The sequence below is a fragment of the Leuciscus leuciscus genome, assembly GCF_965113295.1.
Source record: "Leuciscus leuciscus genome assembly, chromosome: 7".
Classification (NCBI taxonomy): Eukaryota; Metazoa; Chordata; class Actinopteri; order Cypriniformes; family Leuciscidae; genus Leuciscus; species Leuciscus leuciscus.
The window spans coordinates 17,471,702-17,486,743 of NC_138731.1; the positions used below are offsets into that span (position 1 = coordinate 17,471,702).

The window sequence follows — 15,042 nt, forward strand, 5'->3', positions numbered from 1 at the left end:
CCTTTAGTTTCTCTTCTCTAGCGCTCTGAACATCACATACCTCTGAGGTAACATCTAAACATGCCTCACTGCAGCCAAGAGCGATATAGAGTTTACGTCAATGGAAAACAGGAGAGGAGAAGTGGCTGAACGGATCACTTTACAGTCACTGATTGTTTAACCCATCAGTGGTACTATTTGTCACCATATTTGTCACTATTTGTTGTATTTACATTTAGTCATTTATTGTGTCATTATTTTAAAGTGTGTTATTTTAAGTTAATCACATTATTAAATGTACAGCAAAAAAAAAGAAAGAAAAAACGTTCTGTTTAATTGACTGGTTACAGTCATGACCAAGAATAAAGTCTATATTTTCACTCATGTTTTATGATTTATGTAGAAAAGACATGCAGTTAGTAAAATACTTGTATACATTCACATAGATTTTGCCTATACATGCACTACCAGTAAAAAGTTTGAAAGTTTAAAAAATGTCTTTGAAAGAAGTCTGTTCCACTCACCAAGGCTGTATTTATTTGTACAGTATAAACCACAATACTGTGAAAGGTTATTACAATCTAAAATAACTTCTCTATTTTAACATTATTTTAAAATGTAATTTATTCGTGTGGTGGTAAAGCTTAATTTTCAGCATCATTACTCCAGTCTTCAGTGTCTTCTAATGTGCTGATTCTTAGTTCTTCTGAATCAATCTGGCTGATTTTTTTTTCTGGTTCCATTACAGTAATCTTAGATGACCTGCATGATAACCCTTGGCTTTTTAATGTAAGCAGGAAATTAAAGTCCTTTATTTAGCAGGAGTAACAAGTAATGGTGTGTCAAAGAGCTGAGTGAATTGGGCATTGTTATGCATAGTGAACCTAGTTTCCTCTGTATTCAAACAGAGGAATGGTTATTTGAAGTGGTTTCTTGTCCTGAATGAAGGAAAACCCCATGAACCAGTTTGACGACATGCTTGTCCTGAGATCACATTCGACTGTAGTATTCGTTTCACGTCGAAATGTTGAATGGATGACATGCAAATTGTTCCACATTTGAATGAAGATCGTCATAGAACTTCCAACGTTAGACATTCCAGCGGATCTTAATTCTCACTTGTGCTGGCATTCGCTCAGTTGCCTTTTAATGGTGTTATTTTTGGAGTGTGTGAATGTCACCCTTGACACACTCTCCGCATGCGAGTGTGTATCCGTGCAGATGAGTGGGTGAGTCTTTAGCAAGTGGGCCACAACATCTCTCAGGCTCAGAGATGTCTCAGTTGCCATGGAGATGGAGAGGAAGGGTCTGGGTATCGGCACTGATTTCCTGGTTCAATTCTGAATACAAGCTATCCTCTTTATTGATTAATTTGGGAATATTTTAAGTTAATTTCAGTTCATGAAACATGACAACATGATAAAAATTGCACAATCACATGACTGCAACACAGTCCAAGTAAATTTTATTGTCATATTCAGGTATTTTCAAATCATTTTGGCCATTACAGGTTATTGGCTATGCACATAAACGGTTCATGGTGTTGACTTATGTAAGTGTGTATTTGATTTAATGTCATGAATCATGATTCACACATTAAAACTGGACGGTCCCACCATATGTGTGGCACAGAGGGTAGTCCTGTGCCCCTGACATGAAGATCTGTTGAATTTGTAATGATCTGGGTTAAATTCCAGCCTGGGTCATGTTCTGGTCCTGTTCCCTTTCTTTCTCCCTCAACTTTCCTGTTGCTTTTCTACTGTACTCTCAAATAAAGGAGAACTGATAATAAACAAATGTTTAAAAAAAATAGATGGATGATAGATAGATGGATGGATGGATGGATGCATTTATTTTCATTGAGACAAGCTGACATTCACAGAATTGAGATCTTTGAGCTTTGTGCAGGGGCCGGCAGTCAGGATCCACTGACTCAGCGACATCTGCAGATCGAGAGGCATGTTTCAAATAATGATTAATTAGAACCTATGTGAAAAAAAAGACATTGATTAAAACCAATCTTGAGATTTTAAAACTCGATATCGGAACGCTCAAACAAAGATCACAGTTAATCGGCAAATCAATATTTTTGCCCAGTCCTTGCAGCAAATCAATGTGGTTGGCATTGGCTGTCAGAGTCTCAGGTGGTGAGGGAGGAGCTGCTCTCTAGACCAGATTCTGATTCTGCTCTAAACCTCACTGCTACAACACAGTCTGCCACTAACTGCAGATCGGGATTCATTGGATCTCCGGAGGCCTGATTTGAGACTTGTTGGAGAATTTGTACTGTGGGGCTTCTGTGGGTATTAGGGGATTGAAAAGGCACAATACAATCTATGCAGTTAACCTTTAACAAAGTTAACAGAGACTTTGAACCCTAGTCTGGACCACAAAGAAGCTAGTCCAAGTTGTCACAACCATCTACTAATACCGGACCAGATCATATACATCATTGTACACACACGCATTATTTGATTTGGTCATAGGGACCTACATCTCATCATAGTATGAATCATTTTAAATTAATTTTAATTATGGGAATGAAATATTTAATATTGCAGAATCTGTTGGTGCATTGCATAATATATACAGCTGAGTCCTAATTTTATCGTACATGGTAATAAACATTTTCATGAGTTCTTTAAATCTATCCCTATTAAACTAATGGCATTATGCTTCTCTCATTTCTCTGGTTTATTACCCCTCACAGCTCTGAAAGAAAGTATAGGCTCTCTGAAAACTTCTCCACATCATGCTGAGGATTATATTTCACGTGCTATGTTTGCATTGTAAGCAATATAATCGACTTTCATCCTAAGTCACCTGCTGAAGTAATCCTCCCAAGCGCCAAATATGCACTTTCTTTTATGCTGCTTTGGTGAGAACACATCTGCCAAGAACGGTAATGTAAAATGCATAAGCTCAAGGTAGATTTTCTTTCCAGGTTTTGCCTGTTAGTGTATCGCAATTTGGTCCTAATTTACAGAACAGACTAGTTGCATTGTTTTTTCAATTAAAGGGATAGTTCACCCAAAATGGCCAATTCTGTCATCATTTACTCTCCAAACACATATGACTTTTTTCTTCTATGGAACACAAAAGGAGATCATGAAAAACATTCTGGCCACTCTTTGTACTATAACGAATGTGAATTAGGACTCAGTTATTCAGTCGCAGTGGTTAATATCTCATTGAAGGGGAACAATATAGAGTAGTATAGGACTTGTTCACCAACAAGGATATGTTTTAGATGTTTTCACTCTGTTGACACTGTAAATTTCACTGTCTGTCCAAAAGTTTGACGTTGTATCCTGTAGTTCAAACAGAATATAGTAATGCCAAGGTCTCGGGATTGCAAGCAATTTATATATATATCAGATGTTCCTAGATATTAAAGGTAGGGTAGGCAGTTTCGGAGAGGCAAGCAATAGCAAGCTAGCATTGAAAGCATTAGATCCCACCCTCCATTCAGAGCGTCTCCTAGGCCACGCCTCCTTCAAAACACGTGAACATGCACAGCCAGAGCAAAGTCTGCAAAGCATCACAAGGACGAGAGACAGAGTTAAATGACCTCATGTCTCAAAGCACATAACATTACAATGATAATAAACATAAACAACTTACAGAGCTCTTACTTGTACCACCTGACTGCTGCAGATTAATTTCGGTGTTGATAGTGTTGACATAGAAACTCATAAATCCGAGTCTGATGACGTTAACAGCTCTGGGTAGAACATCACGGGTTGCCATCTTGTAGTTACGGTTATGACATGGTGTGAACACAGCATAAGCTTGTTGTTTTGGTTCAGGTGGAACTGCAAAAGGCGGCGGCTGTTTTTTTGCGGTGCTCTGTGACTGTCTATCTTCAACTCTGCATTGCCACGCTGATGACGTGTAATGTCTGTGCAAGCAGGGTCACGGAGGTATGGAAATATATATGTTTACAGGCAGGTAGGACATCGTATCATCGCATTCGGACTGAATGCAATGATTGGGAGAATTTTTTTTTGATCCTGAGACTTCCACAGAAGATATATGTACTTGTTTTAATATTTAGACCACTTCTATTATTGATATCAGTATTATGTTTTATTAATTGGAGAAAATGGTTCTTGGACCAAAGTACTCATCATTCAATTATTAATTACAAGGATGCCAGGTGTATCGCACAGGAAGTTGTTGCTATTGAGACATTGTTGTGGTTTCCGATTGCCTTTTTATTGCCTGTGTGTAACATCAGTCTCTAACCCCCATCTCTTTTTATCTGTCTGTAGGAGATAAAGATGGCAGTAAAGTGACCACAGTGGTGGCGACCCCTGGACAGGGACCTGACCGGCCGCAGGAGGTCAGCTACACTGACACCAAGGTCATTGGTAATGGCTCATTTGGCGTGGTCTATCAGGCCAAGCTCTGTGACTCAGGAGAACTGGTGGCCATTAAGAAGGTCCTTCAGGATAAGCGATTTAAGGTAAGACTGAAAAGCATGACATTCATTCTTTCTTGGTCCCTTGACTCTATATAATGCTTTGGGCCTTGTAGCTTTTCTTAAGAACAGCTCAGACAGTTTTTCTCTCATCAAAGTGCTTTTGTCTTTGTTCCTATATCTTTATATTATTGGTTGTATGTCTGTTCTTTGATCAGTTCCTTTATTTCTGTTCTTCAGTGTTATTGCTATACTATTATGTTTAATCTCTGTTCTCTTATATTTTATCTAATTTCTTATGGTTTAACATTTATCTTAAATCTATTTTATCTGAATTCTATACTGATGTGCTCACATGGCCATAGTAAATCAAATACTGTCCATACCAGACACAATGAATGCAACGTGTAATTAGATGGTGATATTATTGCAACATCTATAGAATAAAATAAATAATCAAATAAATAAATAAACAATGGCATCAGTTAGAAATAATGGTAAATTAATGCTATCATTTAGAATCAAAATTTTTGTATTTTCTCTTTTTTTTGCCAATGAATCGCACTCAAAGTACGAGTGAAGGGAGGTGGAGGCAGAGTTTGTAACCATAACCGTACAGAAACGTACAGTAAGAACTTACTGTCATTCGGCACTTCCTGTAGACTGGGGTGTTTTAACAACCCATCTTTTTTACAGAATCCAAAAACTCCCTCACTAGCTGTTTCCTAATTCAGAGGCTGCATCCTTTGAAGGACGTGGACGTCAGAGGCCATGCCTTCAAGTCCATGAAGGTCGAACCGAGCGTTGTTAAATGGGACGGTCTAACCTAGTATTGCTCTTGTCGCCATGCAACTGTGACAGCTTCCATTGACAAGTGGCAGTAACGTTTGCACTGGACTTTTTTTGCAAGTTATACTGTCTGAAACAAAACAGGGTTTGCATCCTGTCTAAATATGTTCACCTTGGTCCATTTATGTACATAATAAAGAGTATAAACTATCTATAAAATCACATCTTAGTAAGATATTGTCACGTTTATGTTCTGTTTTGGTTTAGTTCTAGTACCTGTACCTGTTTCCATTTGTATTAATTTTCCCGCCACTAGTTTGTTCTATGGTTACTGATTTGAGTTACACACCTGCTTCTGTTAATTAGATTCCCGTGTGTATTTAAGCCCTGAGTTTTCCTTAGTTCGCTGTCTGGTATTGTCAACGTTTGCATTTCATGTGGTTGAGTTATTTTGTTCTCCTGCGGTTTCCTAGTGGTATCTTGATTAAAGGCTATTTTGTTTTTGTACTCCATTCATCGTGCGCTTCATTTCAGCCACATTTGCTGACAGATGTCAACATTTGAACCACTTTAATTGTTTTTTTGTGTGTGTTTTTTACATTTTTGTATGGTTGGATATTTTAGTAAGTTGAAACCCATTACTTAGATTTAAAAGTGTAATCTGGCATTTTCTCTAATAAAATCCAGTCGTCACCAGCGCACAAAAGAGTCTTGGGATAGGTTGGGCTGCAAAAGTATCCTCTCATTCTATTCTTCGTGGCTCGAGAAATGAAGGACCCATTTGTAGGCTGCATTTGCAGGGCTTTCGAAATGAGACAGCCTTCAATGTAGGCTGTCAGCATTCGGCCTTCGGATGCAGCCTTCGAAGGATGCAGCCTGGGGCTGCATTTAGTCCTTTTTTATGCCCTTCTTTCGCTAACTTGCCTCCATCTTGTTCAGTCGGGTGTACATCATTGTGTATGTTGCACGAGAGCCCACTACTGGCGGAACCCTTGAAATGTGTTTAAATGGAACGCCTTAAGCCCTTGATCATTGGAATCAAATTATTTACCGTTTTTTCCCCTTAAGAATTAGTTTTACGCACTATTCTATAGGCCTGTATGTATGTTTGGGCTGTTGGAGAAAATATAAACAATTACACAAGCGAAAATGATAACAACTATAAACTATAACTGTGTAAAAAAGCTTAAGGTAACTACAAGTGTTAAATGCAGATAAATGCCAAAATAACTCTAATATTATACACTAGCCTGTGGGGTGGGGTAAATTAAGCGCGATCTGCAGTGATGTCACAATTGTGTTGCATTGTGGTCTATGGATCTACCTGAAGTGTACATATGGGCTGCATCCAAAATCGCATACTTCCCTACTATATAGTAGGCAAAAATCAGTATATGACAAAATAAGTATGTCCAAATTCACAGTACTCATAAAAGAGTAAGTAAAAAGTACCCAGATGACCTACTTCTTCCGACGAGATTCTGAAGTGTGCATATGATGGCCTCCCATGAGGCCAAATGACAGGATTTATGAATTGCAGTGAAATGACGTAACTGACGCTGGTATGTCACATAATGTCAACATGGTGACTGTAGTACGTCCAGATTACATTCATACTACACACATTAATACTATATAGAACATACTTTTTTAGTGGTCGTGAAGTAATTACTCGAGAGAGTATGTGATTTCAGATGCAGCCAGTGTCTAAAAAAGTGCAGTCAAACGCAGCCCCTGAATTGGGACACAGTTACTCTTGAGCTAATTTCTTTTTTCTATGAAAAGATTAAAGTGCAATACCGCTACCTACAGTGTTGGAGTGTCAACAAGATGGCACTTACTGCTTTACATTTACTTTTAATCATTTAGCAGATGCTTTTATCCAAAGTGATTTACAAATGAGGAGAGCAATAGAAGCAATTAAACTGGGAAAGGTCACAGCACTTGCATATTGTTGTCCTATTGTTAGTTTAGTCTAACGCAGTATACGTAATAAAAAGAGAAAAGAGAAACGAAAAGAAAAGAAAAGAAAAGAAAAGAAAAGAAAAGAAAAAAGAATAGAAAAGAAAGTGTTAGTATTAATGGATTGAGTGTTGCCGAAAAAGATGCGTCTTCAGCCGTTTCTTGAAAATGGCTACGGACTCAGCAGCTCAGGTGGAGTTCGGCAGGCCATTCCACCAGCAGGGAACAGTCGAGGTGAAGGTCAATGAGAGTGATTTTGTGCCTCTTTAAGATGGCACCACGAGGCTACGTTTACTTGCAGAAGGCAAGTTTCTGGATGACACGTAAGTCTGGAGTAATGAGTTTAGGCAAAAGGGAGCAGAGCCATTGGTTGTTCTGTTGGCAAGCATCAGTGCCTTGAATTTGATGCGAGCAGCAATTGGCAACCAGTGCAATTTTGTGCGGAGAGGTGTGACGTGTGCTCTCTTTTGCTGCTTAAAGACCACTCTAACTGCAGCATTCTGGATCAGTTGCAGAGGTTTGACAGTGCAAGCTGGAAGGCCTGCCAAGAGAGCATTATAATAGTCCAGTCTTGATAGAACAAGTGCTTGGACAAGGGGTTGTATAGCATGCTCTGATAGGAAGGGCCTTATCCTCCTAATGTTGTATAAGGCAAATCTGCAGGACTGGGCAGTTCTAGTAATGTGGTCAGTGAAGTTCAATTGATCATCAAGCACAACTCCAAGGTTGCTGGCTGACCTTGATAGAGTATTGGATGACGAACCTAGCTCAATGGAGAAGTTGTGGTATAGTGTTGGTTTGGCCGGGATCACAAGCAACTCTGTCTTCACAAGGTTTAGTTGAAGGTGGTGGACGTTTCTTCATCCAACAAGAAATGTCTATCAGGCAGGCTGAGATGTGAGCAGCTACCGCCGGATCCTCCAGTTGGAATGAGAGGTAGAGTTGTGTGTCGTTTGCATAACAGTGATGGGAAAAACCATGTTTCTGAATGACAGATTCTAGTGATGACATGTAGATGGAGAAAAGAAGTGGTCAAAGCACTGAGCCCTGAGGCACCCCAGTAGCTAGATGTTGTGACACCCTATAGAACCTACTCGAGAGTCTTGGCTATTTTTGATATTATCAAATGTGTATCATAAACATGATATCAATATATAATTTTTTAAAAATCACAGTGAATACTAGTTTATTGCGTCTTTTTTCAATAACAAATTTATTGAAGACATTTTTTTTTAATAAGGAATGATAAATGTAAAACATGTATTTTCCCATTTAATTACAGGCCCTAATTTCATGCTCTGATAAATCCATCTGTGTACATTTTGCTGTTTAATATTGAGTAGAAGCTCACCATAGTATGACGGAAGGGGATTTTACGGTGTTTCCTGACAGATGACAGGCATCATCTTCGTAAACTGCAGCAGAGAAATATGATTGACAGAAGAAGGATGTCACCTTTCCTGAGCAACGAAACATAAATGCAGTCGTGCTGAGGGTGACTATAAGATCAGATCAGATGGTGGTGTAAACAAAATTTAGGTCACTCATGTCAGCGAGCAATTTCTGCTTGTGTTAAAAAGTTGACCTTGTCTCATTGTGACAGTAAGCAGTGAGGATAAGCCATTCCCATCAGAGAGATGTAGTGCATCTATCTGGTGTGTGTGTGAGACAGAAATGGGTCACATGTGAAGGACAGCATGTGTACAGTGACCTGATAGAGATATTGACACCGTGTGCTGGTGTGTGTGTGTGTGTGTGTGTTTTGTCTGTGAAGCTGTGTGCCATTTCCATTGTCACTTTGTCAGGTCCTCTAGGATGAAAGTGGTGATAAGGTATCGCTGGCACACTCCCAACAGGAAGGTTGTTCCAAAAGGTAGAGGGCATTATACTGAGTTCTAGGAGTATCACAAGGTAATATCACATGTATTTTGGAGGAGAAGGCCTGTAAAAAAATCCATCCAAGATACCATATGAAACCTGTGAAATCAATTATAAATATATAATTCATTCAAAACTAAGAGGCATTGATAAAAATGTGAAATATACAGAGCCCCTAAGGAAACATGGTGATGTAAAAAAATTATAAGTTATATTTATATAAAAAAAAGTTATATTTCAGTGCCTTTCCTTGAAAAAAGTTTTCACTCACAACTCGCAAAACTTTTGAATTCTCTCGCAAAAGTATTGCTTTCCCGCAATTATTGTGTAAGTTTCCGCCTAACCGGCTAACTCACATTACTACTGTCTCACTGAAATACTTCTGCTAAGCATCTGTGGGCCATTATTACCTAAAACTGTGTCTATTAATGCAGATTGTCTGTCGTTCTTACTACTTCGAGTAAAGGTAAAGCTGGAGCAAGATTTGTTTTACAAACGTTTTTGTTACATCAGTCATTCACGTAAGTGTTGGGCGAACATATGCACCGTTATTGATACAGTTTCCACATGTGCACTGCAATAAATTAGAAACATACACATCGGTTTGTTGATAGACATGCACTGACTAACTGAATAACTAGTTCTTCCAATGTTTCATCATCGGACTTGCGCTCGGATTGATATGGTAAAATCGACGTCGTCGTCTTTATAGTGTGTGCAATCGCTGAGGACTGAGGAAGCCTCCAGAGCTTATGGTAATGGGCTTTAGCTTCCGACACGCGCTGTACGCGGTACACCAATCAAAACAGACTGGGCCATCTGACCAATCAGAGCACAGTAGGCTCGCGGAATTAAGGGATTTAGAGAGTGAATTCAGACTGAGTGCGCTGGAAGCAAACTGGATTTATCTTGAACTCTGTCAGGGAAACTATGTACTTACTCAATTTAATAATCGATTAAAAATGAATTTATACCTGTATGATATTACGCTGTACCCATATTGGACCTTGGAAAATGGATGGATGGATGATTCATCTGCGAGCGATGAATTCATTCTGTGCAACCCTCACAGTGCATTATGGGTTTTGTCTTGCTGTTGCGTGTACATCGGTTGTACACTTGTTATTGCGGTGCATTATGGGATTGAATGAGTGCACACGATAATGTTCACTATGGTTTCGGACACCACTACAAATGGCTATTCCCTCAAATAGTGCCCTATTTAAGGGAATAGTGGGAGATTTTGAACACAGCCTAGGTCATGCTCAGTAACATTTGCCAAGTAAAGCTTTGTAAACTACCTTTCATTTCTGGTTAGTGAGACTTGTTATTTTTTGCTGCCACCTGTTCTTTTGTAGAATAGGGTAAAAGTGAAAATGTCAAGTATAAATACCAGTAGAGTGTTGTGAGTTGTGTGCGTCATTTGTGAAGTTAATTCTCTTCATGTGATTCTCTTGCAATTATTTCTGTCATTTCTTTACCACATTCCTTTCAATGGAGTTTGCTCCCTCTCTTGCTCATAGCTCTTCCGAGAGAGGACCTGTATGTGTGAAGTGTGTCAATATCTGTAGGAGTGTTTATCTGTTTGACCTTTGTCCTGCAACAAACACACACATATTTGCATATATATAATACTAGCATGTGAGAACAGTCGTACTATTCATTATCCTATAAGCGTAGGCTTCTTTGGCGTCAGTGGATATTTCTATTATTTGTATAAAGACAGAGAAAAACCTAGATAAGTGATATATATCCATATGCTGATTTGGTAAGCAGAAGACAGCAATCAACATTGCCTTTTTTAATGCTTGTGCAATGTAATAGTGCAGATGTAGTGCAGTGATGTAATGGGGGCTTTTCACAGTAATCAATTATTTTCCATGAAGTGGATGTGTACTTGGCCATGTGCATGAAGCAAAGGTTCTGTTTGCTTTTTACTTAGCCAAGTATAGCCTTATTTCTATCAACCACTTATAGGGCTGTAATAACTAATACAGTAGTTATTTTTCCATATTATAATCTTGATATTGTTTAGCCTTTTGAAGGTATTTTGTCTCAAAATGCATGCATTTTCTATAAAATAACTTAAAATGGTGGTTTCATTTCAATGAGAGGAACAGCCATTGTAACCAAGTTGATTCAAAATGTTTTATTCAAGAAAATAAACAGTCCTATTTAAAACAGTTAAAAACAGTCAAGAACTGTTTTCCACACTGTTGTTCTCTAAATGATCTCAACGAACTATAACATTTATACTCACCAAAATGACAATACGGAGCAATGCAATATTTAGTAACAGAATTGATTCACTAAAAAGGAGAGTTTGAAATGATTCAAGGAAATAAAATAAACTCAACTCTTTCCCCCCCAGCGTTTTTGAAAAAAGTTGCCAGCCAGGGAGCATTTTTGATCATTTCACAAAAGTTTCATAGCCCCCCAAATATTTTGTTGTATGAATATACCATTCACGCGCTAGACGGACATGTTTGAACATTGCACTCGCGTTTTTTGGTCTAGAGACCAAAGTTTAACTTCTTTTAACCTGAGTGCCCGACGGTTGGAAAAGCGGCTAATGTTGTAAGGATTTTCAAGATATATACCTGATATATACACCAATGCAAAATGTTCTATATTTTGTAATCATTATGTTCACAACTTGTAATAATTACTTCAATGAGCTCATTGTTTTTGCCTAAAATTAAAACATGATGCTAGCTAACTGCGTGATTTGTATATGAAGAGTTCAGATGCAAAAGCCTCTAAGTGCCATCTGAAATTTTCTTATAGAATGATCATTTTTATCAAGCTCGTATTTTTAGGTTCAGTAATTTCACTTAAATGACAATTAATAGGTAATTTTCATTGCCATTTAAGTGAAATTACTGAATTTAAAAATACGAGCTTGATAAAAATTACCATTCTATGAGAAAATTTCAGATGGCACTTAGAGGCTTTTGCATCTGAACTCTTCATATGTACATTTCTGAAATGCATTACTTCTGAATATTACCTCTGAAAACAGATCACTCTAAATTGTAATGTAGACACATGCATTCTCTGTAAAGCTACTTTGAAATTTACAGAGCCCCTAAATTGACATGGTGAATGAAAAAAAAATGCGATGGAGCAAAAATTCCCCCGAGACACTTTGCATTTTCTCGCAAAGAGCTAAAAAGGTTTTGCGAGCGAACGCAAAGTTTCTCAGGGGAACGCAAAACATTTGTGAAAGAAGTGAGAACGCAAAAGCATTGACTATTTTTTTTTTCATCACCATGTCCCTTTGTGAAAAGTGTTATACACATAAATGTGAATTGAATTGAGTATACTTGGAAAGGATACGCGTTCGACTGTACACGTACGCTAGCATTCGCTTAAAAAACCTAATTTTATTTTGGGTTTACAGAAAGAGAAAGACGTGAAAATGAAAGAATCACAAAAAATACCGAATGATGTTTTAACAAAGTTCGGAAGGAACACGTTCAAATGATCTATCCAATCAGCACAAGAAGAGGCCTATATATATGCAGCCGACTACTGTATGTTCCTCGACAATTTTCAGCATCCCTCCACCACCTTGTCTCCTCACACTCACCTGGTTCCTATCCTAGCCAGGAATACGGGGGAGTACTCTGGGTTCAGGCCAAAATCCCGAGCTCGGAGGCTCTCCTCGGACAGCATGCCAAATACGCATACTCTTTTACTCTATTATTACTCTGATTATTTGTAAGTGTGAACTCGTGAATTGTTCTTTGTTAAAGAGGTCATCATTTGGTTGATTTAAGCCGGATGTGAAGTTGTGTGTGTAAATGGGGCGGCCTGATGAGAGTGACTGTATGCAGAGTTGGCAGTGACTTGTGTGTTCACAAATTACCACCCACTCTGTGATTGTGGTGGTGGAGTTACAGGCTAACAGAGTCATACAAAACACACACACACACACACACACACACACACACACACACACACACACACACACACACACACACACACACACACACACACACACACACACATGAAAACAAGTTTGATTCTACACCTCTTAATAACATTAACAATAAATTCCTGATACTACAGCAAAAATAAATATCCCATTAAAAACACCTTAAAAACTGTAAATATTAATATAGAGTTCACTCTTAAATTAGAACATGTTTTCACATATTTCACAATTAAGTAAACAAAGTAATTACGAACTAAAATGAATTAGATTAAGGGCTATTTTTCTTGTCAATATTGTTGTTTGCTAAATATTAATCACATAATACACAGCAGCAGATCTATTAGGGTGCATTTATACTGGAAGACTCCAATATAGACAATGTGTATATATTGTAGTGGTTCACAATTTCTACAGATTATTTTCATACTGATTGTGAATCATACTGAAGTGGCCACTTTAACCCAGACCACATTTTCAAGTGGTTTCACACCAACCAAATGAACTGAACACTGATGTCAAACAGACACTGAATGTACTAGCCCTTCTGTTTTCCAAAGTTTCTGTTGTCGTGACTAAACAATCCTCAAAAGCCTTAAAGTTATATTAGAAATGAAGTCTTCCTTTATTTAATGCCCTGCCATCATCTTCTGCTGCTTTCATTTTAAATAGAGGAAACATCTCTCTCAGACGCACAGCATGTGGGTGGTGCTTTAAATAAAATTGTTGCTTAGCCATTTTCTCTTGTGGATGCCGCCAGATGACACTGGTTGTCATGGTTACGGGCCATTTCTGTAGCTTCTATTTTGATCTATTATTCTGGTCAGATATGGGTCAAAAACTGACCCAAGTCCTCTAAGCGAGGAATTCTGTGGAGAATACTATTGCAGATTCATTTTATTCAAGCTTTTGCCATACCTGCTATTTACAGCTGAAATGAAGCATATATATATATATATATATATATATATATAAAACTGTAATGAGCAATTTTGCTCCTTTGACAAGGAGAATCAGCTATGCTTGAGCATTTTGCCCTTTTTTAAGGTTGCATCTTGTGACATCACATCCTGTTTTTGGTTAGTTTAGATGTCTTGATGTCCATGTTACATTCATATTTCAGCCAATCAGAAGGTGGGTCTCGGTCCGCTTGTTTGGTGCGCACCAAGGTCTGGGTGGCAGCGTTCACACTTGTTCAAATGAACTGCACTAACAAAGCAATCGCACCAGAGTTCGTTTTAATCGAATCGAACCTGCCAAGTATGAACACACACTTAATGTTGCAGTTCCTGACTGAATGAATGAATGAATGAATGAATCAATCAATCAATCAATCAATCAATCAATTAATCAATCAATCAATTAATGACCAATTGGAGAGACACTCTGCTTTTTTTACTAAAATAATGTTCCCTAAATTTGAAACTTGGGCTGCCTTTCTACTCATCTTCCAAATAATTTGTGCTAGATCACAAGCATTAAAAGTGACATCAACTTGTTAAACTGAGCTGAGAGTTCTGCTGTTGCCGAATACTACACAGCTGAAAATATTATTAACATTAATTAAATTATTTTCTTCTTTTTGTGTTTTTTGCAGAACCGTGAGCTTCAGATCATGAGGAAACTGGACCACTGCAACATTGTGCGTCTGCGTTACTTCTTCTACTCCAGTGGAGATAAGGCAAGTGCCTCTCTTGTATCACTTCATCTTATGCTGTTATCTCACGCTACATCACAATGTGTTTTTATGCTTTGCCCTTTTCAGTGCCATATGTCTGAACTAGGCAAGATTGTAAATATGTATATTCACAATGTATTTGCAATGATTTAGCTTGCAACATAAAATTAAGTAGCATCATGTCGCAATGATTTTAGGGGGATTTTTATTTGGCTGTGCGGTTTATATTTCATTTAAAAAACAACTTATTGACCCCAAACTTTTGAAAGTTAATTTTATATAGACTAAATATGGCCAGAATGTTTAAAACAAATATTAAAGGGGTGGTAAAATGCCCTTTTCACAAGATGTAAAATAAATCTCTGATGTCCCCAGAGTGTGTATGTGAAGTTTTAG

At 38.0% G+C, this 15,042-nt stretch overlaps 1 protein-coding gene and 1 long non-coding RNA gene across 3 annotated transcripts in view; both read left to right on the forward strand.

Moving 5' to 3' along the window:
* Positions 1–15,042, forward strand: part of gsk3ba (glycogen synthase kinase 3 beta-a) — a 61,759-nt gene that overhangs the window by 23,266 nt on the left and 23,451 nt on the right. For both annotated transcript variants that reach the window (XM_082175838.1, XM_082175839.1), the window contains exons 2-3: positions 4,254–4,447; positions 14,566–14,649. In XM_082175838.1, coding sequence (XP_082031964.1) covers positions 4,254–4,447; positions 14,566–14,649 — 278 coding nt within the window. The remainder of the gene's footprint in view (positions 1–4,253; positions 4,448–14,565; positions 14,650–15,042) is intronic.
* Positions 4,454–7,259, forward strand: LOC309503203. Its single transcript, XR_014207565.1, has 2 exons — positions 4,454–7,180; positions 7,221–7,259. It is a non-coding gene; the product is annotated as an uncharacterized lncRNA (long non-coding RNA).